The sequence below is a fragment of the Anopheles merus genome, chromosome 2R (assembly GCF_017562075.2).
Source record: "Anopheles merus strain MAF chromosome 2R, AmerM5.1, whole genome shotgun sequence".
Classification (NCBI taxonomy): domain Eukaryota; kingdom Metazoa; phylum Arthropoda; class Insecta; order Diptera; family Culicidae; genus Anopheles; species Anopheles merus.
Window position 1 is genome coordinate 10765698 of NC_054082.1, and position 27907 is coordinate 10793604.

Genomic DNA, 27907 nt, shown 5'->3' on the forward strand with positions numbered 1-27907 from the left:
GCTTGCCCCAACAGGGAAGGTTTGGGCCCGTAGTTGTTCGATCCTTTGGTTAAATAGCGTGAAAAAGATAACATACCAGGGAACGTTGTTTTTCATCGCGTTCCGGCCGCGCTGTCGGTTGTTTTGGCATTGGTGTTTTGCTTTCCTTGTAGCTCCGACACCCTCCGAGATGCTTTCACCTTCAGTTAGGTTAATCGATTTTGCTTACACACACTAGCTGTGATGCAGTGAAACTCAACGGTGGTGGGGGGGGGGGGGGGAGACGTAATTATGGTGTTTAAAATATTCAAAAACTATTTTGCTGGAATGCGTACACAACCGCCGTGCAAGTGTGCAAAAGTGGGTATGCGCAAACGCTGGTAGCAATTACCGAGGCGAACGATGGAACGAGAAAAGTGCTCGGAACAGTGTGCACGGAGGCACAATTTGTTTCGTTAAAGTCATCGTACATAATTTGATGTAATTGTGCGATAAAAGTGTGATAAAGTGGAAGGTGCACGAAGGCTGAAAGGAATTACACTGAAATATAAAGTCAATACTCCTTATGAACGCGCTAGAGTGCTCCCATTTACTCATAACTGATCCTTGTATTACGGTGTGCGGTAATGTGGGTAAAAGCCACCCACATACTTTAGATTGTCCTTTATCAAATAACATGATATAAGCTGTTATTGCTTCCATCACCACTGCCAGTCACACAAGCTGACATTTAAATCAAATTTAGCGCATCCACCCAACCGCACAGCATTCAATTTATCGTTTAATTAACACGGGCGCGTTATTTACAATTAAAAGGCAACCGAAATGACGCCCATAAAATCCACTGACCTTAAATCAGCACACCAAGCGAACCCCATGCTGCTGCTGCATTCGACCGCATTTTATTGCACCTGATCGAGCGTAAAGTTATCCCGAACGTCCCAAATATCAGCACAGCCGGCGCGGCCACTTTCTCGGGCGCCACTGACTCAGCTAGGTCTATTTTCAAATTCGGTCGTTTGCACCCATTGTGCGGAAGGATGCACACACACACACACACACACACACACACACACACACACACACACACAATGGACAATTCGTTCGCTTAGTCAGTCAGCTTAGTCATGGGTTCGCTTAGTCAGTCAGCTGCATGCATTTTTGCATCATAAACTATTGGCCGGCACGAGCAACGGGTTCGGTTGGGTTTCGTTTTTCGGCTGCCCTCCCTTTGTGGCTGCCCGCCCGTAACCGGTAATCTTACACTTTCCAACGGAATGCACGTTAATTAAATGATCACTTCAAAACCGCATACAACACCGCCGAATGCCGGATGCCAGGAAGGTTGGCGTGTTGGTTGGTGTGCCAAAAAAACAAAAACGGCAAGCAAACCCCGTAAAAGCAATCGTAAAATATCGTGGCCGCGGTAAACTGTTGACGCCAAAGTGGCAAGCGGGCAAAAAATAGTACCACTGCAGTTGGAGTACTTTGGGCCGGTAAAAAAAGGGGTGGCTTGGGAGTGGGGTCTGGTTTAGGGTAGAGTGTTTCTCGAAAGTTTCTCCCATCAGGGTTTTCTAAAGGTGTGCATCGTTTAGTGAGCCTGTTTTTTGGTCGATGGCCTTGCAAACCGAGCGGAAGTGCCTTGGGACGTTTAAATGGAGGTTTCAATTATTCACTTTAATAAAATGATCGTTTGTGTTCCATTATTTTGCGTACCAACCGCAACCGTTGATAAGCCACATGACGTACCGCTGTATGTTTTTGGTCAGATTGCATTTAAAATCGGTAAATACACTCAACCAACCCTTGTCCAACCGTTGGACACACAAAATCACCACAAAACATACCCCACATTCCGTGATAAACTGTGGACACCGCAACATAAATAAATTCAAACCCATCACACACGCACCCTTAATTGTCCCGCTAAAACCAATACACCAATACGGGTGCGTGTCAATAAGTAAGCGACAACACTCTGCGAAACTCGCGCTGTTGCATCGTGTTTTCCATCCGTTTCCCCAGGGTGTGCTGGAGCGCGAGGTGGAAAAACGCTTTGCCAGCGAGCAAAAGCGTTACGTGAAAAATTGGATTTATATTTTATTCACTCGTGTGGTGCGGTGGTGATTCGGCAATCGTTCTCGTTTGGCATTGAGAACCCCTCGGTAACGGCCTTGACCTACCCGTTTTGCTCTTGAAAAAGGGGTCTAACTATCATCATCGTTGCGTACGTCCGGAGGCTTGGTTTTGTGACAGTAGTTAAGGTTAATGTATTTTTATTTGCTTAATGGAAGACACATTTTCGGTGTCCATGCATTGGTTCGTGCGGGTCGAACGAGGGAGAGAAAAAAAAAACGCCTGAACGGAAACCCTTCAGCTAGGTTCGCAACTGCTTGCAACAATAGTCCGTCGTCATTGTCTATAATTATCCCCGAAATGCTTTTTCCTCCGCGCGTGTGTGTGTGTGTGTGTATGTCGTTCGCTCGAGCAAATGGAGCACGGTAGCTGATCCCCGCGGCAGCACATTATCGGCCTAACGATGCCGACAGACAGACAGCCAGACGGGGCCCAAGATGACAGTTATAAAGGTGGATCCGATAAAGGGGAGTTTTCCCTTTTTTTTATTTTTTATTTTTTCGTTGTGATGAGTACAAGTATTTGTATGCGGCGGGAGGGTTAATTCGCTTGCCATAGCTCGCACTCGAACCCCGAGCATTGGCATCGGTGGTTGCGTTGACTGTGCATTATGAAACAGACCAAATCGATCGGATCGGAGGGCGGATCAAGCCCAGCCCGTGGGAAACCGGGGTATTGTTTTCGTGATTGGGAAAGCAAATGACAGTAATTTGCTCCAGAAGCGTATTGTGGAGTGGAAAATTGATCGTCCGATCGGTAGATAAAATGTGAATGTAAATTAATTTGGAACAAATTGACTGTAGAAGCAAACGTATTTTTTTTCCTACTGGATTCGTCTTGGAATTGCCACGAGCTTTAAGACAACAAAACCTTTAACGACCTTTACCGACGCTTCCCTGCCGGTGTAATAAAGTGGTAGCAAGCGATCCAGCATAAGTCTAACAATACCTTCGTCCCATTTTGACGCCTAAAGGAGCTTCCGAGCAACGGTTGCAAGCATGATTGTAATGTGATAACAATGCAGCATTAGTGCTAGTACATGGTGGTCGCGCGTGTGTGTGCGTGTGTGCACCTTATGCGGGTGAATTATGTAATGAAATTAAATTCTACCCCATCCAAAGCCCTACCACACCTGCCTGGTCGGCATCACATCCGCGCACCCAAACCGCAAATCCTCCTGGCGCTTGTCTCGTTCGGTTACGTTCCTGTCTGTTACCAACACTTTGGGATGTTACCCACCACTTATCTGGGCGAGGGGGACCTAAGGAAGGTGTAAAATGTTCAACCCACACCAATGAAAACGAGGCGCAAGGGGGAAGAAAATTTGGAAAATTTACCACACACACACACTCACACGCAGGGGAACGTGCCGGTGGAACCAGTTTCGCGCACGCCTAGCGTCTTCTATGCCTTGAAGAGCAGGGACGGGGACGGGGCGCGTTGCGATAGGCGCGAGGGATGGAAAATGAGCAAGAACAATTTCTTTCCATTGAAAACAGTGTATTGCGAATGGGTGTGTGACGGCTCGTGTGCTACGTGAGCTAGACTCGTTACGACGATGTTTCGCTGGTGGGCAAATCGAGCCATCGAGCGAGCATCCCCGGCGAGCGGTCGGAAAAACGGAGAGCAGAAAATTAAATTTAATACCGCGCATGATAGAGCCGTGGCAGGAGCCGGTCGAAGGAGCGCTGGCAAAACGGGAGGAGAGTTTGGTAGAATTTAATTAATCTTTACATTGCAAGATAATTCGTTAATTGCTTTGAAACGGAGGCGACGTTGTAATGAGTGTAAAAGCGGGAAGAATTTTGGGGGGCAGATTTAATCGTGCTGCTACTAGGCAATATTTGCACTTAATCATGTGTTCCTGAGGAGCGCCTGCGCTATTTTTAAACGCACAAAATGTTCAACTAAATGAGGTCGAATTTCTCAGCTTGTTCTCCGCCATTCCGCAGCGGCTTGATGCATCATGTTCCACAAACACTAAACCTCCATTTTAAGAGAATAATGTAACGCCTTTTCATCGAACATCCCTGAAAACAAGATACCAACCAAAGTTATCGACCACACACACACACACAGACACAAACAAGCAATCCAACGGGCTCGTGGCAAACAACTTACGACGCACCCGTTTTGCTACGCCCGTCCGCCCGATGGATGTAGCAAATTGATTTTGAAGAGTCTTTCCGCACCGTACCGTTGCGCCACCGACACCGCGCTGCACCACCTTGCCTCCATCCGGGCAACGGCCTAACCTCATTTAATCACTGATTAGTCGGTCGTCGGTCGATGGATCGTTTCCATTGAAGCGCGTCAGAGCGTACGGCTCCCGGCCTGGAACGGCGAGAGGAGCTCATGAGGATGAATTACTACCACGCGTGCTCCCCTACAACTGCTACGTCGCCGAATGTGTTCCCCATATGCCACCCCTAAATCCCACCAGCTCCACATTAAAACGTGCTGGTGTGTGCGTGGGACTATGGGTGTGTGTTTGAGAGAGAGAGAGAATAATTCCTGCTGTACGCTTAACGCCCGAAGGGCTTTCCGAAATGGCACACAGGCTTACGGATTACGGATAGGGCTTGGGCTTTGGCAGCGAGGGAGGGAGGTATGTGGCGTGTGTAGTCGTTAAGAATTGTCGGGCTGGCCTCGATTGGACACGGCACGGTCGGAGACGATCGATATCCTTACCGAATGTAAGAAAGTGGAGGTCGCAACCTCTTCCCGCTCCTGTTTTTTTCCCAGCCCTCGCCTCGAACGAACCCTGTCAGCCCCGGCATAAACGCCCAGGGCTCCAGGGAGGATGTACACCGTCTTACTTGCGGTGTTTTGCGGGCAAAACCGGGCAACATAAGGACTTGTTATGTCGGGTTCGTAGAATATACGACATCACCAATACACCGCTGCCCCTTGGAGCAATTTACGTTGAGCAGCGCATGGGAAAAAACAAGCGAGAGAGAACAGAGAAAGAGAGCGAAACAAAGAGAACATATTCCGATCCAAAGCAAAGTGTACCAAAGTGGTAGCGGCTACGGTGACCCCCTTAGAGATTCCGCCACAACAACAAAACAGTCCAAAGGGCATCGTCAAAAGTCCCCTGTGGTTCCGCCGGACCTGCCCTACCCTGGCAAGTATTTCGCCCACTTCCGGAGGCGTAAAATGCACTGTTCACCGGTGACGAAGGAAATGTCGCTGACCTCCAACTGTCCAGGGGGGGGGGGGGGGGGGGTGCAGCCGGTTGACCGGTACCGGGGGAAAGAAAAATGACCCCGCAGGAAGATGGGGGAAAATGAAGAAAAATGAACATAAACATGTCATAGTACATTTGCGGTTCACACCGTTCCGGTGCCTGTTCTGTTTTTTTTGTTTCTACTTCCCCAGGGGAAGAAGCCAGCCGAGAAAGTTGGGTGGCCAAAAGCAGGCGAGGAGGAATTTTCGGATAGAACAAGGTGCAAAACTGAATATTTAGATAAAAGTCAATCGGTCGACTATTGCAAGCGACAGCAAAGGTCCCAAAAATGTTGGATCAAGTACCTAAACAAGGCTCATAAACGGATGAATACGATCCCGGAGCAATAAATAGTAAAAACAGTACATGTAAAACAACAATCGTGCGCTCGCGTGATAACGTATCAGCGCAGCGCACATTCAACAGGTCCACGTTGACACCGCGCCAAAAGGTTAAATTAGGGTGAGAAACTCACCAAGGGCCCGTGGTGTGCATGGAACCCCCATTAACCGAAACAATCCGTATCATTTCACACCCTATTCACACCGGGTCGGTCACAATAAACCATTTAGCGGAGGAAACCTGTTCCCTGCTCAATCGAACGAGCCCCAATCGTGTAGTGTAGAGGCCGCCAGGGCCAGAAATTGGACCGGGAATGAATAAAACATGAGCTTCGTCGCTAAGCTCAAGCTGAATTATAATCCCACACACACACACACACACCCAGGACATCCAATTGATGGGCTCTATAGCAAGGGGAATAGTTAACGAACAATAATCGAAGGGAGATACTCAGACCGGAGCTGTTTATTTTGAGCGCACGTTGTTCGGGATACGATGTGATTGAGCCTTTTTGGCTTTTAATAATTCATTAGTGGCAGTACCACACGCTGGAGGACTGGGCCAGACAGAATGTCTGAGTGGTGGTGTTCACATAAATATCATTACGCAGCGTGTTTTGTTCTGACTTGCTTGCTGTGATAGCCGTTAACGAACCGTAAAATGTGGCCAGAAAAAAAAAACCAGGAACGTTACCAAAAGAAAGCGAAAAGATATCCACAGCCACACGAGCGCGTGCAGTAAAAGTAACGCCTGCCAGCAGTGCGAGACCCTGTTACCGGGGAGGGGTCTGCCCCACTGTACATAATTATGCTTTATTTTTATCAAATTGAATTAGTTCCGCCCGAGCGCCCGGCAACGATGCTAACGATTCACCTAAATAAGGGGACCGACGTCACTGAGGGGACATTTCCGCAGCAAAGTTAGCTTGCCGTTCCCCTGTGGAAACCCCGTGCATCGGCATAAGTGGGGGCTGAGTGCTGAGGACGCCGTTCGGTAATCCCGAACGTCCTCCAGTCCGTTTCACCCTGCACGTCAATATTTACAAGCGCGACAATTGTGCCTAGCTGTGTGTATGAGTGTGTTGGTGTGGACACGCTGAACATTAGGACGGTTTGGAGGATGCACAAGACCTCCGCCACCGACATAAACTAACCCACCCATGCTGTCCCTCGCTCATCGCTTCGCTCGTAATGAACGGAACGTTCTGCCCCGGGACGCGGTCTTGTTTGGCGGCAAGGAACACCGTACTGGCACACTGCCTGGTGCCTGCCTGCTTTGGTCTGTGTGGTCTACGTGTGGTCTGCCGGAAATCGTCGAGGAATGTGCGACCTCGAGAAAAAGACCCTGGCACGGTGGAATTTGTATCGATTTTCCGGTTTTTTAGGCCTCCGTATGGCCTCCGAGCAGCGCGTCGCGGCGGCGGTTGATAAAACATTCAATCTGTGCCACCGCACACAAAACGCAGGTCAGACACAAACACAAACCCCCGTCGTAGTTCGTGCCACTAACCCACTACCCGCTACCACCAATCGATACCGCGGGTAAGTTGATTTACTGTGCGTGCGTGGGTTAAGCGATCGTCACGGCTTCGGGAGGGACATCGATTAGTGCGACAGTGGCCCGGCGGGCGACACTGTTCGCCAAACAGCAAGACAAACAATGGAACAATGTGGGGTGGAGGTGTTTGACGTTTGATGTATACATTTTTTTTTAAATCCCGGTACACCCTCCTGCCCCACGCTCACGATCGCGTTGCTGCGGCCGCTCGGATGAATGGAATGTTCAATGAATTTTGCTAAACGCGCCCGGCCAGCGACGGTCGACCTACCGAACCCGTCGCTTCCTGTTTTGCCGTACTGCAGGAAGAGTGTGACCGTGGACCGAACTACCTGTCCATCCCACCCTCCCCACTTGCGGGCTATATTTAGTTGTCGAAGTTTGTTATTTTTATCAACACGTTCTTCGACCCACGCGCGAAACGAGCGTCGGCGGACAGTGTGTGAAAGACCACCCCCACCGCTGCAGCCAAATATCTTCGAACGTCTTCGAACATACGTAAACAAAGTGACGCCGACGACGACGACGACGATGCAGGCACGAACAGCGATAAGAGTTGTCGCATTCGTCATGTCGGTTTCACGGAATATCGGTGCGGCAGGGTTAGCTGCGGGGTGTTATCTCGCTGCAGTATTTTCGGTCGCTTTTCCTGATTTCAAGCCCGGCAGCGTCATTGATCATCATCAAGGGCGGCAGAGCGTTGTCTGCAGCAACGCGCAACGTGTCGTAAATCGGTGCGTTACCGTTTGGTTATCTGCGTTTGGCAGTGCAGCTTTATGAAGCGATGGGGCAGGAAGTGGTTTGTAAGATATCGCCCTGTCAGCGGCAATATAAATCAAGCAAAAGCACCCTCCCCATGCAGTGCAATGCTCACGCAAACATTTCCCCCCAAAAGGGTGGCCGTTTAAGACGTCTAGAAGGTAGGCGAAAAGGGAACGCCACCGTTCGTACCTTACTGTCCTAAAGAGTCAGATTCAACATACAACGCTTCGTACTTACTCAATTTCGTTGTTCTCGAAGATGAGCTCGCCGGACAGGGCCTCGTAGTCCTTGCCCGCCTTGGCCGTACCGTCCTCGGTCCAGAAGGGGACGCGCACGTGGCCGCGGGCCCCACTGTACCGCTGCACCTTCAGCTCGTACGTGCCGATCGACTCGACCAGCTCGTGGTCGCGGCTGGTGAGCGCAAAGATGCCGCTGTGATCGTCGTCCAGTATCATCACGGTCGCGACCTTCGGCGTCGATAGGGAGGCCGGCTCGGACGCGTTGCTCAGCCGGATGTAGAAGTGCTCGTCCTGCTCGAACACGTCGTCGTCGATCACCTGGATCTGGAAGCGCTGCTCGTCCACGCCCGGCGCGAACGTGAGCGTACCCTTCGCCCCGATGTAGTCCGAGCCGGCCTCGGCCGAACCGTCCTCCGTCTCGTAGTCGACCGTGACCGTGGCCGCCAGGTCGCCGCGGCGCACCACCCGCACCTCGAACTCGCCGACCGACTCCATCACCGTGTAGTGGCCCGGCTCGAAGAACACCCGGCAGGCGGCGTCCTCCTCGATCGGCTCGTCGACGTCGACGCGCTGCAGTTCCGCCTTCACCTCGCTCAGGTCGGACTGGGCGCGTTCGGAGATTTTTCTCATAATGTTACCACTACCCATCATCTTGCGCGTCGCCTGGATGCGGTAGAAGGCGCGCGATTTGGGTCCCTTGTTCATCAGCTGCTCCTGCGCCATGATCTCGAGCTGCTCCAGATCGTGCTGGGGGTACTTTTTGCGCAGATCCTTCAGGGCGGAGATGTACTCGCGCCGGCTCTCCTCGAAATCGCGCACCTCCTCCGTGATGCCGCCGTTCTCATCGATAGTATTCAGTTTCTCGTCCCGATTATTCATCTCCATCGCCGACTCGGCCTCGACCTGCACGATCACGCCCCGCCGGTTCATCCGGTACTGCTTGCTGATGTACTTGTACACCAGCAGGCGCCGGTCGGCCACGTACGCCGTGATGACGGTGGCGGGGAAGAACAGGAAGGTGAGGAAGCCCTCCCACATGTCGACCCGGCCGGGCGTGATCTGGGCGAGGATCAGGTACAGCCAGATGTACGCGAACACCGACCAGGTGGCGGTGACGAAAAACACGCGCAGATGCTTGATCTTGCGCACCTCCCCATCCGGTATAACCAGGACGCAAATTGCCATGATAACGAAGAGATTGTAGGCGGCCGAGCCGACGATCGTGCCCGGGCCGAGATCGCCGGCGTTAAAGTTTTTCGCGACGATTTCGATGATCGACAACAGAATCTCCGGCGCGCTGGACCCGAGCGCCATCAGCGTTAGGTTGGCAACCGTTTCGTTCCAGACGCGGACGACGACGATTTGCTCCTCGCCGCCCGCCTTCCGCACGCGCACCTCCTTCTCCTTCGAGGTTATAACTTCAATAGCCGCCATAAAACGATCGCTCACGATCGACACACCGATGAATAGGTACAGCAGTGAGAAGAAGTACACGAGACCGCGCGCGATTCGGTCGCCGGTGGTCAGATTGTCCTCCGGCTGCCAGACCGACAGTAACAGCCCATCTTGACACTTGGTATCCGAGTGGTGTCCAGCGGTCTGTATCGATCTATTGGCTGGTGAGGTCGCACCGTTAGTTACGGAAGCTGTTGTCATTGATAACGCGACTGATAGGAGGACGAACGTGCCCATCGCCAGCTTCGGTCGGAAATTCGTTGTCGACGCCATGGTGCGTGAGGGAGAGGGGGGTTGTTTTGGTTTTGTTTTTGTTTTGTGATGATGGTGGATGCGAAATTGGCGTTCTTTTGCCGGTGGATATGGTGTGCGTCTGTGAGCTTTACGAAACAAAATTTACTACAAGCTGGTGGTTTGTGTACTGTTTTCTAATTCAAATGTTGTTAACTTGGCCGGCTGCCTGGGCGGGGGCTAGCAGTGTTAGTGGTCCAGATTCGCGGCTTCACTACTTATTACAGCGTCCGACAGGGTGTGTCGCTAATGCAAATATGATCGAATCGAAGTTGCGTGCGTCCAATATTGATTTGTGTTGTAATTTGTTTTGCTTTTTAGTTTTTTTAAATTATTTTTGGGTTGTATTTTGACGTCGGTGTGCCTTAGATAGATGGGTGCAACTATGTTAGCGTGGCGAATTTGGCGTAGCTACTGGTTACTGGTCGCTCAAGGTGATCGTTGAAGATGTGGAGGGCGTGGATGGATGGAAAACGAACACTTTACACACGGCGATCTTTGACGTGCGGGTGGCAGGGGGCGGAAGAGATGTTTGGGAACAGACCAGACGCATATGCAGTGCGCCGTCCCGTTCGGTGTTAGCTGGCTTTTGATGGGACTGGGGAGGCAAACGTGTAGCCTGCACAAACGTGGTTCGCGTGGCACTGTGTCTAGCGCACGGGCGCTACTCTACACAGAACGTTTGGCACGTGGATTGTTAGTGTTTTTCGTATCGCAGTGGCAGAGAATGGGGCTTTGCTGATGATTCTAGCAGCTTCTACTATCGACAAGCACAACACACACACACACGCAATGGTGCTACGGATGTACAGAACTACGGGTGAAACGTGCGTTCGGCGCTCCTTCTTTCACGGCGCTCGCTCGATGCGGAGGGCAGTGTGTGGTGTTAGGCTGCAGCTACAACCGGAAGCTCTCGTCACTAGGCGGAGGGTTAGGAGGGCGATTGCCCCTACGGACGCTCACTTTGCAGCCGGAGTGGCAGGAGAGGATGAGCTAGCGGTCGTACACTCAACAAAAACACAAAAAAATATTGCTGATCGGATCTATCGGTTGGCAGCAAGCATCCAAGCTCGTGAACGCAAGGGACCTGGCGTAGCCAAAAAAAAAACCAAAATCTACTCAAATCTACTGCTCTATGCTCTTCTACCGGCACAAAGTACTACGCTAACGTCCGCACGGCGGATAGCAGCACATAAATTACAGCAGCACAAGGTGTAGGTGGAGGTTCTTATGAGTGCCAAAGCTAGGTACCGGTGCTGGTTCTCAGGTGGTTGTGAAAAAATCTCCACAGTCCGTAATTGCACCAGGAAGGCGGACTGCAGTGGTGTGCTGCGGGGCGCCGACACCTGCCGACACCCAGATCGAGAAGACCGGAACCGCCTGACCGGTTTGCGACGTTCCTGTAGAGAGCCGGGCCTGCTGCTGCTGCTGCCAGTACACGGTGAGTGGAGAGACGCGATACGCCGCGCACAAACGAACCGAACCGAAGGGCACGAAGCTGCGAAACACACGAGCACGATCACGATCACCACGGGGATTGGCGGTTCCACTGCCGGCGGCGGCTTAACGGGACAACCCGCATGGACACTTCGTCCCGTGCACACTTCTCCGTCGACGAAAGCACGTGCACGTTGTTGGTTAGATTGCGCTTTGCCGGCTTGCTCGGAAGTTTTTCCTTTTGGGGCTGCTTTTGCTTTGCTTTGCGGTGCGGTTTGCTCACTCGGACACAATGTATAATCACTGACACACACACACACACGCACAAACACACACGCACTTACACACGGACGCAGATCACGTTTCGTACGCGCAGGGTGCGTACTGTTTCGTTTGGAGCGCTGCTGCTAACTGCTGCTAGCGTCGAATCCGTTCCACCACTGGGCGCACCGTGGCCGGCTTAATTCCATATCTCGCACACAGCGCTGATAGCGCAGGAGTGAAGGGGTTGATCACACTCACGAACCAGAGCGAAACAAACTCACTCACGCACACTAACACACACACACAGACACAAATGCGCCGGTCCGATATGGACGCACGCCGCACGCACTTGTTTTCGTTTGACCGCGGGGTTTTTTTTTTTGCTACCGGTCAGCGGACACTGTGCGGCACGGGAGATTTCCCCGATCGGGTGTTACGGTGCACTTTGGCTAGCGCCCGTCGCAGGGCAGCTCGATAGGAGGCGGAAGTGTAGCGCGCACATAGAGAGCCTTGGCGTTGGCTTTGCTGGACACTTGCCTAATTGGGAATGAGAATGAAAATTAGCTACAAAACTGGAATTGATGAAATAATTGCAAGATTGTTGAACAATCTATCACGCACAGACACACAGGGAAACACATCACACTTTTGTGAGGAACAGTCATACCGTCACATGTATCGTCTAATGTCTAGCCGTGCAGTGGCGGACACATCACACTACACAAACTCTCACATGCTCGTTTCATTTCACTCACACGCACTCTTGCTGTCTTCATATCGGGGGGGATCATTATTCGCCTTTTCACACACACACAAAAGAACACTCTTTCCCACCCGCAAATTCCTGCGAGCATCTTCTTCACTCCAACCACCAGTACAGCCGGAACCGTTTTAAATGGCAATTCGCTTCGGTAATGTTAAGCTTTTAAAAAGACGCCACCCCGACCACACCACTCCTTCGGACGTACGTCTTTTGCAAAACGGGTAGGGTAGGTAAAGATCAAACGGTTTCCTGGCGGTGCCAGCCCGCGCCGGGGGTAAGCAGCACCAACAAAAAGGACGATCTTTCACTCCCCACTCGCCCCGCAAGATGAAACACAAAGCACAGACACGCCGGATTGAACGCTGCTCTAATGCCGGACACACTATTATTAGACCGGGGGGTTTCGGGTACGGTGCGCTTCACTTATTTACATTCTCCTTTCACACGCACACACACACACACACACATACACGTAGCAACGCGCACGCACGCGAGCGGTTTACACACATTTCGCAAGGGACACAAGTGTAGATGCGGACCATTTTCCCATCCCGATGTCCACCTGTTTTCGGTGCTCGCAAAACCCAAATCTCCGCCCGCCGTTGCTTGAATTTCTTTCGACACAGATACGGAACGGCGCGGCGCGGCGGTGATTGAAACGGGGGGGAGGAGAGATTTCGGGCAGCTCGAGGGTTTTGGTGACTTGGTGAAACACATGCAGAGGAGCACGCGCAAGCGAGAGAGAATGAGAGAGAGAGAAAGCAAGAGCGAGAGGGCAGCATAGATGTTCGGTTGGACAGGTGGTGCTCAGCTCAGGACCCCGGCCCCAGACTCGCACCAGACGCCAGACGAGCCAAGGGAGCGAAAGTAAAAATAAAAGGAAAGGACTTCTTGCGCTCACTGAGACACTTTCCGTGCGATCGGGTCACTGTTTCACAACACCATTTTGGAATGCTTTAACTTCGTCTTCCCATTTGCAAGATCCCGCTCGCTGGGACACGGATAAAACTAAAGGATAGAACCCCAGCCCCACCTAGGATCAAACCGTCAGCCGTAAGCTCTCCCAACACTTCACACGACGCACTAGCTCGTTTCTAGTTCCTCACTATCGACACCAAACGGGACAGAAGGCAGAAAGCAGCTCCAAATGGTAACTTCTTTTTGTTGCCTCGAGCCCGCGAACACGTTTTCTTTCGTTTTTTTGCTGAGGGCAATAATGCGCGGACACACACACACACAGACCAGGCGACACCATACACGGCGACGGACGACGACACTTCCTCACTCGACAGCACCTCGGGGTCGACTAAAAATAAAGTCTAAAAGAAGCTGCAGCGGAAGTTGTCTGTGTCGCGCGCGCGCTGGCCGCGCATGCCCCGAGCGCTCTCGTCGCCGGCTCGAGCCGGATTCTCTTCGGACCGGCCATCGGCGACCGGCACTGCACGGGAGAGAGCGATGTTAATAATAACCAGCGCCACCCGGCCAGCCAAGCCAAGCCAAGCCAACCAGCCAACCCCATCGCATTGGCGTCCTCCCGGGGCTTCGTTTCAAGGGGGGAAGCCAGTGTGGCCAGCCAAAACCAGCTGGTCGTGATCATCGCTACTGACTCTCTCAGTATCTCTTCATCTCTTTCTCTTTCTCTCTCTCTCTGTTTTCTCTCTCTCTCTCTCTATATATCTCTCTGACTCGCGTTCGATCTCACGATCAGCTCGATCGCGTTTTCCCATGGTCGTTGTAGACGCACACGCAGCACCGATCGATCCCTGCGTCTGCAAGGGGGAGAATAGAAGAAACATCCTCTCGCCTGTCTGTCTGGCAGGCAGGGTTGAAGATGCTTCACTGGGGGGGGGGGGGGGAGTATAGTGCCGGAGCAGTGAGCCTGTGCGAAGGGAGGCACAGATGTAAAACAAACCAGCGCCCGCACCGTCCGCCCCAGCCTCGGTCGGCCGATCGATAAATGTCAGCCTGTGGCAAGATTTTTCGAATCGGAAATTTATAGACATTCCTTCCGACGCGCCCCGCGTATGCCGCCTCGTGGTGTATCAGGTGTAGCTCGACCGCCGCGGTGTGCACGGGGTGAGCCCCTTCGGCGGTTTTGTAAAGTTCAACTCCGCTCCGCCCGTCCGCCCGTTCGCAAGGATAATGTTTTGCCGCCCCTAAACCGATGCGATGATGATTTATTGGCGGTGGCTACCAAAATAACGAAATATCAATATTGGGATGGTAGAAAATCACACCGCTCGCTGCTCCTGAACGGCATCCAGGTCCTGTCTCAACCGATTCAAGGTAACTTCGGGTAATTATATGCATGCGGCCGGTTGGGTTTTGCGGACCGCGTTTTAATTATCACAGGTTGTTATTTAAGCTTGTTTCGCTTCTTTTTTTCCGCTTACTTTCCAGGTATGTACAATTTCTTTGCTTTTACAGATTTTTGTTGACGTTTCCCGTAGCAAGGCAATGTTTCTGTTTTTTTTGGTCACTAATTTTAGATTAACGTGATCTTTAGCGGGCTAAATGGAGTCACATTTCACTCTGCCCAAATGTGTGTCGGTCGACGCGAAGGGCACACGATGGCCAATTAAGGGTGAGCGTTGTAGTTAAAATTAGAGGAGAAAGTTAAATATAGACTTCAAATTGGTGCCTTTTTTTTCGCGGTATCGTCGATAACAGCTCTTATTGAGACGGGCAGTCTTATGGCACTGATAAGCATCGGCGAAGGAGCTCGAAGAATCGCAATGCGCACATTTTCCAGTAAGAGCTGTAAATGATCGAAATTGAATCCCTTGAAGCTATTTACCAGCCACTACACCGCTCGCCAACGACGATCAAGTCTCGGTAAAAGCTTTCCCCCCCCCCCCCCAAAAAGACGAACCAAATAAAGAATTTTGTTTAATTTTATCCAACCTCCCCGTCCAACATCATCACTTCCGATGAACTGGCTACTGGAAACAAGGCTATTCACCAAAGTTGTACCATTTTCTCAAGAGATATTTGTCCTCCTCGGGGAAAGTGTGTTTCGCGTCATTTACACGCGAACTTGAAGTGCGTTTGGTTAATAGAGTGAGAAAGATAGAGACAGAGACAGAGACAGAGAGAGAGAGAGAGAGAGAGAGAGAGAGAGAGAGAGAGAGAGCGAGTAGAGTGTGCGCGCTCGTACAAACAATTCCAAACAACGGCGTGTTGTGGAGTGGCCTATTTCACTGCTTGGGGCCACTTCAAAATCGTCAAGAGGATTTCGATGGCTTCGGCGAAACAAAGGGCATTTCTTCCAATACTCCCTCCTCCTACCTACTGCCTACCTACCCCTAAAAGCCGAAAGCCAAACTTTTCGCATTAACGCACACTTCCAGCGGCAAAAGGACGCAAGAAAGGGAAAAAAGAACGCGAACTAAAGGTAAAGAAACATCCTTCTACCAAAGGCCTGTTGTTATTGTTCCACGAAAACCAATAAATTCGGCCCAATGCAAAAAAGTTTGCCCACCAGCGGAGCAACAACTGCAATGCATCGATTTTCGCCAATGGTTTGCTCTTTTATCTCCTGCTTTCATCTCGCTCTCTCGGGCAGGGCATCAACGTCGCTAATGCTTGCATTGCGTTCTTGTTTCCCATCCGTTCTCACCGATAGCCGCCAGCTGGTCGAACCCACGATCGAGCTCCCGCACTCCACCGATCCTGCGAACCGTAATTCAATTAACACTAATCAATCAACGATCGACGGTTGGTACGAGGGACGCCACTGCACTGGCGTTCGTCTCGCCATTCTCACGTGTTTGACTGGAACGGTGGGGCTGGGCTGAAGCACGCTGGATGAGGAGAAGCGAGTTTTTTTCTCCTCTTCCATGCCGTGTGGCAGATAATTGGACGTGGTCAGACGTGAACCAATTGAACTTCGGACGGTAAGTTTTATCATTAATAAAAAAACACACACAGAAAACATCTGCTGCTGATGCGGCTCAAAGTCGAGATGGAAGGGCTGGGTGGAGACTCTGTCTTAGAAACAGGGAGCAGCGGGACAGACGGTGGTCTAGAACACAACGAACACATGGTTTCGGCCATGAGTGATGACCACAGCGACAAACCCAGGACGCATTTGTGGCGCTGACGATTTTTAACGAGCCCTCAGGCACGCCGAAACGCCATACGCACGATAAACAGCGCGAAGCCGCAAACCCGGCACTGACCGCACGTTTACGCGCTGGGTGGCGTTGCGTGGTAAAGACGACCACTAAAACGTGGACCACCGGACGGACAGGATTTACAGCGGGGCGAAGCTGGTGCTGATGATGATGAAAGCGCTACAAAAGCACAGCAAATCCTACGCAAAGGCACACATGAAGATAAGATTTGGCTGCTGTTGCTGTCTACAGAGTGAAGGTTTCTACTATCCGTATCCGTATCCGTATCCGTATCCTATCTGTATCGTTTTAGACGCTTGAAATGATGAGCGGGTGATAAAGCTAGTGGACGCAGCCATCGCGCACACTGCCCACATTGCGTTTGGTTTGTATTTTGCAAACACGTGGCGCACGCGCATACCTCAAAAACCCCCCCCTTCGGACTTCAGCAGAACCGCATGGACGACGCATGGTGCTGGTAGCAGTATTTTGAAAAATGTCTATTTTTACCATTTACACCGAAGGCAGACGGAAGGTTGGCTACGCCGTGCGATCGTTTCGCTTATTTCGGGACTCGATGGGTTTGCTTCTTCTTTTTTTGTTTGCGGTAAGGAAAGTCCCAGCATCAGCGGGGACCCTTACGTTGACCATGCCGGTGTGTGTGTGTGTGTGTGCTGGGGCTCAGGCCGGACACTGCCGGGGCCCAGGGATCGCTGAGTGTGCAATATTTTCCGACCTCATCAGAACGCGCAGCGTCGTCATCGTCATCATCGCCGTCGTCGTCTGAAGCGTGAGGAATTTAGAAACTCGTAAAACACACCACCTCCCTCTCTCTCCCCGCTACGCCGAGCGTTTGGAGTAGATCACGTTAAAACAAATGAGCTCCCACGATGAGCAGAGGTGTTTATGTGTGTGGGTAAACCTTTCATCGGTGGCCCGTACGAGATGATTAAATAGTGCTGCTTACCTAGTTGGCGGTTAATTGTTTGCGCTGGTACTGAGCCGTCCTGACGTGAAAGCGTGAACCCGGAGTTGGGGGTAAAAGAGTTATATATCCCACCGACAGCTAGAAAGAATGGACTGCACTCTTGCTGTGACGCTGGTTCGTATCCGCATCGTGCCCGAGAGATATGCCAAGAGCAACCCACTCACAAAACTGGAGGGAAAGGTGCAGAAAACGCCAAACCTTACCAAACGGCCTGAATGGAGCAGTTCCAGTACGCTCAATGATATGTGTACGCTGTCTCTCAGTCTCGTGGACAGAGCGCTAGAGTAGGATTAGCAGGGGATCGGTTTTTGTCATAAGATAAGCACGCCGCGAACAATCGCACACTGCAGCATAGCCGGTGCGCGGGACAGTGAACGGTATGCGAACCGTTTATCGGTTTTGCTTCAGTGCTTATGCGCCAAAAAAAAAAAGTTATGATCGATAAGCTCTGTGACGCCCCTGGAGTGTGATTGATTGCCAGGGGACAGGGTAGCAGGTGACAGGCGTGTAAGGCTTATGTCATAATTGTGGCGTATCGTTTTTGGGTGTGGTATAGGCTACTTATGACCTTCTCTTAATCAGCGCTGGAAGGATGGGAGCGGAACCGAGAAGCACGTGTTTATAACATTGTGTGTAGGCGCCAACCTCGGTTACAGTTACAGCAACGGCATTAACCTTACAGGGGCTTTTATTTTATCTAAATTTTGGTGACGCTCGAGAATGACATTTTCCTATCGGATGCCTTAAGTTAACGACAAAAGAGTCGTTAGCAGGGAAAAGCGTCTCGATTGTAACACACATTAACCTTTGAAAACAGCGCCTGAAGTTAGGCAATAAGATACATTAATGGGTTAAAATAGTGTTTTTGCTTTTTTGCATTGGAAGATAACACTTGTCACAGAATGACAGGTATATAAGGAAGACAACTAGCCAGAGGTTCCTTTTCTCGCGTAGAGATGATGCCCATCTGTTTGTTGCGTTTATTAATAAAGCGACAAGATTTTCTTTACAGCGCCTAAAGCTATGCAATTACATACTTTGGTCGCTTAAATACTAGTTGGGAGGCAGCTTCAGACAGCTTATTGCAAAAATAACCGCTGACAGTGCAAAGTAAGCACGAACAAACGGCCTAGCATAAAGAACCTGAGTGCTACGCGGGATTGCGTGGCCATGCACCCCCTCTGGATACGGTAGCCAAGGAGTAAAAATATTACATCTGCAACCTGCTCACCCGAAACCACGTCACTACGCACTGCACAATAACGGGAAACTGTAACAATAATACCACAGTTAATCCCGCTTCTATTAAGTTTCCCTCCCCCAAAAGTACTGAACCGAAACGATCGTCTGTCAGGGCGTAGGGCTTTCCCGAAACCACAATCAGTAACCGTGTCGTGTGGCCTTGCGGTAAGCGTCCGTTGACACACGCGAGCCCAAAGCAAGAACGATACATGCACACCAACACACAAGGCATCCGAAGGCGGTGGGCAAAGCCGGTAAAGATGAAAATAAATCCGACGCACTATCATCGCAGGATTTAGGTGAGATTGCCATTGCCCCAAATGGGGATGCGAAAAGCGAAACACACAAACCATACGATAGGGGAATTAATGGGAATTGAAACGCTTAAAGCTGCGACACTGTCTTGCGCAGCCCAGCGTCTCGCTCCACTCGGCACTGGCCCTGGAACGGCAGTCAGTACACAAGCGGTACAAATCGAGGCTTACTGCACAAATACACACCACCACCCAGGCAAGGGAATCCTTCATCTGCCAAGTGGACCCATCCCACCCACAGCCTCCGGCATCTCGACCACCGACGCTGCCACGCGGGTTAGCGAGTGTCGCGCGAATAAAATTAAACTATTTAATTAACTGCTCTAGGGGGTGGTGCGGGCAAACGCTTCCGAGTCGACTGGCATTTCAATTGTTCCCTCACTCGTTGGCTCGCTTCTTTCACAATTTTATGAGGCAAACAGTCCCCATTTAGCAATCGTGTTCTGCCGCAGAGAGCGTTTTCTTTTCGTTCTTGTTCCGTTCGTTTGTTTGTTGCTGAGCTTCGCTCGTGTGCTGTTTGCAACATTATTTTTGTGCACCTTCTTCACCACGTTTGCTTTCCGGGGGCAGGGTGGGGGTTTTTTTTTTTCGCACCGTCAGCCAACCCAAAGCATACGTGCAACACATCTCCGTATCCGTATGTACCTTTTACCACACGATACTACAAAAAAAAACAGAAAAGGGACAAAGCACGACCCAAGTACAAACGATTCTTCGACCAACGCGTACGGGGTGCTCAGCGATCCGGTTCCGCACCGTGTGGGGATTTTACAGCTTTGCCAGAGTAAATCTGATTAAAAGCGGTCGTAGCCGCTTCGTACAGCTACTGGGCTGGGAGGGGGAACTTTTGTCACAACGATAAACCAGAGCAATCGGGGGGTGGGGAATGTACTCCCTGTGCAGTAATGATGGTGCGTGTGCCGTGGAATTTACCACCACGCGAAATCCCATTTAATTGCTAAAGCGCACCAGATCAGCGGATGGAATCCAACCCCGAGCCCCAACAGGGACAGATCGTGCCGCGGAATGATTAACTCCACTGTTGTGACGGAGCAGACGGCAACGTCATTGCATTGCTTGCGTTGCCCTTTGTGAGATGTGGATGGCATCGGCACTGTAAGCTTTGTCGGATAAAAGTGCACTGATAATGAAGCTGGAATGGTTGATGAGGGAAGGGGGGTTTAAAGGGCAAACAACTGGGTGGACATTTAATCCCCCGCAGACGTAAACACGTCGCAGATTACTCACAGCCTCACGGCGGCAATTTCATCTGCTATGGCTTTAAGCCAAAGCGTCACTTTGCACCGAGTTTGACTGTCTTTAAATTAAATTAGTTTAAATTACAAATTCATTTTAACTAAAGATAGGCTTTGTGAAATGTAATATTGAAATGTTTTCAATAAAATACATGCCAACAAAAGCACACCTCCACTAAGAAGACGCTTGGGTAACGCGATCCAAGCCCCATGCTGAACAAGCAATAAACACGACATCATCCTCATCCCTTACACTTTCACATTTTGAATTCGGCTGCGCGTCGTTACAGCACACGGTGTGCCAATTTTATTGGGATCACCACACACACAAACACACCCAGAGCACCGTTTCCCATTAGCAAGGTGACGATCTCATAATCGGCCCGCAATAAATCTTCCTGTTTTGGCCGCAATCTGTCGTCGCACCGATGTTTGGTGTGATAAAGTTTTGAGCCTGTTCAGGAACATTGTAACATCAAACTTCGCTGTTGCTATTGTTTATTTGCTTACAGCGACAGCGGAAATAGCAACAGCCGTTGTTTTTGATACAAGCTGAAGATCTCTGCCGAAAGAGATACATGTCGTCTCTTCGTTTCGTGCGATGGTAATTGAGGCAGCAATAAACGCAACAAACAATCATTTACCCGATTAGCTACACGTTCCATGCGTTCATCCTACATCCCGTTGATAAAGATACTCATGGTAACTAAAGAGCTCGGTCCCTTTGGGTTAAGATCGCAATCGTCAATCGTCACGTTTTTCGCCGTGCCAGCTGTACCGGCTGTACCGACGATCTCGGGCGGATTTTATTGGACAAATATTGACTCGGGCCTCGGGATGGTTGGTGTTGGTGTTTGCTGCTGTCTAGCGGACTAGCGATTTATGCATTCCGCGAGCGAAACTGTCCAACGGTCCCGGCCAGAAAGGGAGTATATAATTACATCGTCTCAATTCGCGCCAGACGCGCGACGAAACGAGCGGCTTAACTCGACACCAAAGCAAGTTAACTAGCTGCTTGGGACGTTGCTGCGGTGTATCTGCCTGCAGTGATGGGCAAGTGGAATTAAACGGTACACACTAGTACAATTTGTTGCGGACTGCACAACTATCGGTCGCCAGTGGTCGGCAACTTCTGCGTGGAGTTAGGTGCTCATAGGGAGTGTCTAATTTAAGCTACATCAAATTTTATATACTTCAGAGCTTTTTATTTCCAATGAACTTAAGACTTGGCATCGTCAAAACAGTTGTTGCAAATTAAAACAACAATGTGTTTCAAATTCAACGTAATCTAGTGAAAGAATGATCTGAAACCAAAGAAACTGAATCGGCACAAAACCGTGAAGCATAAGAATTTGTCATCCAAGCAGTCGAGAATTCACTACCAATGGGTTGGCCAATCTCTGGCCCTGGCATTGATGGTGCCCGGGACCGACCATCCGTAACCGTGGTGTGGCCGTGCACCATCGCCACCGACCTGCGTCAGAGTGTGGCGGATCGCCGGTGAAGGCGTTGCGAGCCGACGAGCGGCAATTAATTTAAATCTACAAGAAAAGTGACGATTTACTTTCAGGCGGCAAGATGTGGGGAAGGGCAGCAAAAATAAAACAAACACGTACGCACACTCGCGGAACGGGTTGACCGCGCACATAACCGCGCCTCGAAAACGGCGAAAGCAAACGACCTGCTCCGGGAAGAGGGCAGATAAAAATACACAATAATGGGTTCGGTCGTGTTGCGCCCCGGTGTTGCGCCGGTGTACGATGGTGCGAACCGAGTGACACAAGATCTGCCACAAAATGTGGCCGACTAGCGCACTAGGAGGCGGCCACAATCTTTCTCCTGACGCTCGACGGCACGCTTGGCACAGCTGGTGTGTACGGAGCGAATTTTGTAATTTTATCAACCATTTACGGGAGGTACGGGTTAAAGGAAGTCTCGGTCGCAGGTGTCCTTGCCATATTGCTGACAACAACAACAACAGCAACAACATGCACGACACAGCCTCCACCCGAAGGGGATGTACGTCAAGTAGCGACGGGAAAGGATAGCGTTACACGGGGTCTCAGCTCATCAATACGCTCTGGCGGCGTGGTGATCCTCGTAGGTAAATGAGCACCAAATGTCAACCGTACGTCAACGGGCGATGTTGGAGTTTTGTGTGTGTGTGTGTGTATGAGAGAGAGAGATACAGAGAGAGATAAAGAGTATATTAGAATGTGTCCGTGAACATCAAAACCAACCACGATTTTCTCGATACGCTGTCATTTTGATAATGTGTATGCATACATCACAGTGTGGGCATGGTGCAGAGGGTGGCAGGGGAGGACAGGCTCCAATTTTAGCCACATGCTGCCCGAAGAACGCTACACCACCACCATGCCATGGATACATAATTATCCACCAAACGGATCAGTGTGTCACGCTACCTTTGATTTGTTTGCTACATCAGTGCGTCTGGCCTCTGCTGCCTTACCCACGACCGTTAGCTGTTCGCGTGATAATTACACAACAAAGACGCGCTCAAGCGCGTTTCAGTGATTTGTTTTAGATTTCACTTTGTCACGAAAACAAAATGCTCTCTCGCTCGGTGTGTGCTAGTATTTTTGGCAGCACTAATATTCTACCACCGCTGCTGACAGGGAACGGTGTGCTGTGGATGGGACGGAGAACCGTTTCCCGGAGGGGGGCGGGGTGGTTTTAATTGCTAAATTAAACTTGCGACTTTTTCGTAATGCTGGCTTGTTCATCATGCGCTGAGCGGTGTGTGCGTGTGTGTGAGAGAGAGAAATGGCTATATTTGTTTGAGAAAAATTGCAAACACAACTGCTCAAATACTGACGGGCTTTCTTTTGTAGTGACATTAGCAAATAATGCAGAATAGTACGAACAACTATTTGGATCACTTAAGCTGCAGCCGGTCTCATGGTACAGTCGTCAACTCGTACGACTTAACAACATGCCGTCATGGGTTCAAGCCCAAATAGACCGTGCCGCCATACGTAGGACTGACTATCCTGCTATGGGGGGAAATCAATAAGTCACTGAAAGTCAACCCCACAAGTGTGTTGGCAGGCCTTGACCGGCATCGGTTGTTGAGCCAAAGAAAAAAAAAAAAAAAGCTGCATACAATCAAATCAACGAGTCAGCTTGATCGGTTCAATTATGATCACAATTTACTTTTAGCTACCCATTTACTCTTACCAGTGGCTCTCAAATGTGTGCTCTGTGTCAAAAGTGGTGCTTCGCGACCAGCGTACTAGTGGCGTAAATGTAGAATGAAATAATTATCACAACATGATTAGCTCGTTAGCTACCAACCGGACGCGTACTTCGAAAGGGTTTCAAACCCCCAAATCACGACCATAAATATCAACTCGGTGCTGCGGAAAGCGGATGGGGATTGCGTGGGGGGTACGCGGCTGCTCCTTGACGAGAGCACATTAATCTATCCCATTTCATCTTCAACTCCCATCCACGCAGACACCTTGTGGCGGCGAGAGCAGCGAGAGCGATCCATTGGTCGGTGAAACTAAATTTATCTTCACTACATTACTTTCTCATACACACACTCACACAAACACTGATGACATCAAAGCCAGTTTGGCTTAAAAATGTCCGAACCCACTCATGGTGCTGCGCTATTATGCTGCTCTATGCTGGGCGTCTTGCTCATCGCGCACCTTTCCTTCCTTCCCTCCCGAAGGTTGTCCTTTTCGGTGCGCTGAATGTGATGGTGGTGGCATTTGACAAATATTTCCGAATTACTCTCCCCAGCAACACCTTCAATCTTCGATCGTCCCTTCTAGTGACTCAAGCACCACGCAAAAAATAAGAAAAAAGAACATCGGGCATAAATTATGCAGCCAGACCAACGTTCGTCATCAAGGTTAATGTTGTGTGGCAGATTATTTCTTGTATCCCTCTCCCAAGTGGAAACATTCTTTAGTAATTGGTTGTAAAATACTGGGAATAACCAATTGTCATTTGATGTGTTATAAAGATGTTGATTGAATTCATACTGTTTATGGTGAAATTTGTTAACACACAAACAGGTGCCTTACAACGCATGCTCAAATGTCGAGTCGTTGCTCGGTGTGTGATGCTAAAGGCTCAGTATGTGGGACCAGAAAATCCATTCCCTCCTCAAAACGTTGACCCATCCTGAGTGACAGTTGGTAGATCGGTTACAGCGTTTGACAGCACGCTGCGGAACCAGACCAATATTTGGCCACCCTTTCCCCCGGGGGGGGTAAAGCAGTTGCCCAACAGGGGGAAGGAATGCGCGTTAACCACTCGGTGCGTTCAGCTGTTTGATCGTAAATCTCGCTCACCACTCTCAACCTTGAGACGAGTGAGGACGTTTCGGCAAACGTCCGGTTCAGCTTTTTCCGACCATGTGCTCTTGATGTGGTTCGCGCGTTCGCGTACTGATACCAGCGCGCCAAACCACGTGGTCAGGGATTAGCAATGCTGAAGGGAAACGGGGCTAATGGTAATGTTATTTATTTTCACACTCCAACCTTACACAAGTCAACCCTCCGGGGGCACCAAAGATTTGGAACAAAAAATAAAAATCACAGTGACACTCGAAATCTCGCAATGTCTGCCGGAGCGATTGCGACCTGACAGCATGCCAATGTCACAGCATCAATCGGGCACTGTCGTATCCTTCTCACAATTCTTAAATACCCATACACCGGACCGAACGTTCCTTCGGAGGATCGACGGGAGTGGGAGTGGACAACCGCCGGCGAAAGCACAGCCGTTCTGAGAAGTCCACCGCCACAACACAAGCTCCTCGCCGAACGGACGTGACGAGCACACATACACACACGCACACACACACAAGCTCCATCGCAGATGCGAAGAGCGAAGGAAAACGACCGTGCAAACAAATTATCCCTTTTTTCCCGAGGAACGAGACTGGTTTAATGGTCCATTTTGGAGAAATTGGTTCGTGTCACCCCGGAAGCTCGTGCCCACCGGAAACGTTTACCACGTACACTTGGCCCCATATTTGCTCCCTCCTGCCCAACGGGTTGTGCACGCCATCTGGTGGATTGGCCAACGAAAACGAAGAACAAAAAAATACAAACGCTCACAAACGTCAAACGAGGCGGCCCCCGCCTGAACTGGTGGACTCGTAAAATGGGCAGTTTTTCATCCACCATTTGCCGGCCCGCAGTAGGCGGAGGGTTCAGCGAATCACGAGCTATATCCCATTTCCATGGTCCCATTTCTCACCACTGTACGGTATGAGACAAAGGCAAGGCGGAAACTCGGCCACCCACCACCCTCGCCAAGTTGGGTTTGAGGTTCGGCGGAATGCTCCCAAGGTAAATGGTGCATAGCATAGAGTCAGAACAAAACAACAAAAAAAACTTTCTTGCGGCATCAAAAATGAAGCAAAACGGGCAGCCGACGACCCCTTTAACGTGTTTGAAGACGTGACAAAAATCAACATCGCTCGAAAGGGTGGGCTCTGTTCCGCAGGTCCATTCACAGCTGGCTCGATGAAAGTGATGACTTGCGCAAGGAGGCTGGGTAAACGGACCGCACAGTGGAACGCGGGCCTACCGATTTAATAGTAGGCTCACGTGTGTTTCGTGCGGGCGGATACCGGATATAGGAATAATTTGTTTGTCGTACAAGTTTTTGCCCTTCCTTTGTGGGCGCGTAGGAGCAGCATCGGAAGGATTTTCGGGTGGTTGTTGGACAATGTTTTACATCTACTAAACCACGTTTTGATGGCGGTAAAAATCGTTGTTTAAGCGGTGTTTAAGATCGAATACACTCCTTTTAACACCGATCAAATGTGTACCTTTCTGGCGCCTTTACATGCTTCTTTGCTTCTTGGCGTGTTTGATATTGAGTTATGGGATTTTGTTTTAAATCTTGTTGCAAATAAATGATCCCATCGCATGATGCGGTCAGTAATGAAGCGGTCGCTCCATTTTATAGCACAACTTTACGAATTAATTAGTTTCTGATGACCCGCCACATTAATGCTAGATTTGCGTTCGAATGATGAAATCATAATTTAAAATGTTGTAAATCCCTTCCCTCCGGTTATTAGCTTCGGGCCGTTGGGCAGTGTGATGTAATGATAATGTTTTAATGATTATTTAATTAAACTAATAAGACCCCGCAGCTCATAAAGTGTCCTAGATGGCATGGGTTTATAGATTGCTGGTTTAGGTGTTGCCCCCAAAAGTATTGCAATTGCAATCGTACTACTTCCCATGCAGTCTACTCGTTTGTAGGTTTATTACATCTCATCATTTTTTTGATAATTTGCTTCCCCAAACCTTTGTTTGCTTAGCGTCGACGTTGGCCAATATTACATTCCCACAGCAACTCCTCTCCGCATGGGCTCCGCTCCCTTTCGCGTGGCTTTCTTTGCGCGTGCGTTACAGTTTGCCCGTGATGTGACCGTCGCAAAACAATCAATCTACTGTGAGCAATGTACATGGAACATACCAGACACATATTGTGCACTGCGCCTCCGCGATCGGATTTTTTATGTTAAACTAATTTCCTTATATTTTTTAAATATTTTGCAATCACTTCATCCCTTTACATACGTCTGAGTATTGAGGAGAATATCAACAGTATAATAAATATTTATATAAATATAAATATTGGATATTCAATATCAAAATTCCACTTTCAAAGCGACCTTAACCATTGAACAAACCTGATGAAAATTGCATACATTCGAGCTTATAAGATAAAAGATGAATACTCAATGTTAAAATTATTCCATCCACCCTGTAGCGGGTTCGTGCGGCAGCTTACAAAAAAAAGATCGCATACCTACATTTACTCTCCATAATTGAGCCACTACCACTATACACCACTGCACCCAACCAACCCATCACTTCTATCCGGTGCATCAATGTTGTCACAGTGGCCGCACCATCAGCGTCGATCATCGTCGATATTGCGCGCGAGATATGCACGACGTCACCGGCACAACAGGGCGAGCGAATAAATAAAACAAAAACCTGTTTCCACCGTGTATCCATAGCAACGGTGCATCTACACCGGTGCATCCGAACGCATCAATTAGGGCGAATGAAACGGTTCGCTTTTGTTTGGCTTTATGCGCTGAGCTGAACTGGTCACTTTTGTAGTTGTTGTTGTTGTTGTTGTGACCCTGTGCTGCAACCACACCACACGTGCTAATGGCATCTTTCCGTGCGGTGCATATTTCCACCACATCTGACCGACCGGCCACGATGGCACAGAGTCGAGAGATCGAGAAATACAACGCAAAGTAAACAAACAAAAAAAAAAGCGATGACGATGAATTTAAGCAACCATGAAAAGCCATACCCATTTGCAGCCCTGGGGGGGTGGGGGAGGGTGGCCCATGGTGTGCACGTGGCCCTCGGTGTATGTGCGCGTGTGGGAGCTGGAGCTGTCGATGCCATGTTCGCTCTCTTCCCACTTTGCAGTGGCAATTTACTGGGGCCGTCCCTTCCATCGATTTCGACTGCGTGCGATTCTTCTTGCATGCCCAAAGCGGCCGTGTG

General features: G+C 50.0%; 1 protein-coding gene across 6 annotated transcripts in view; it reads right to left on the reverse strand.

The window, feature by feature from the left end:
- Nucleotides 1–27907, reverse strand: part of LOC121590717 (sodium/calcium exchanger 3) — a 116663-nt gene that overhangs the window by 82754 nt on the left and 6002 nt on the right. For 2 of the 6 annotated variants that reach the window (XM_041910627.1, XM_041910621.1), the window contains exons 1-2: nucleotides 13697–13799; nucleotides 8243–12228 (exon numbers count right to left, since the gene is read on the reverse strand). In XM_041910627.1, the coding sequence (XP_041766561.1) occupies nucleotides 8243–9972 (1730 nt within the window). In that variant the 5' untranslated portion in view covers nucleotides 9973–12228; nucleotides 13697–13799. Of the gene's footprint in view, nucleotides 1–8242; nucleotides 12229–13487; nucleotides 13590–13686; nucleotides 13800–27907 lie in introns of those variants that run through there. The other 4 variants (XM_041910624.1, XM_041910622.1, XM_041910625.1 and 1 more) reach the window with 3 other exon arrangements.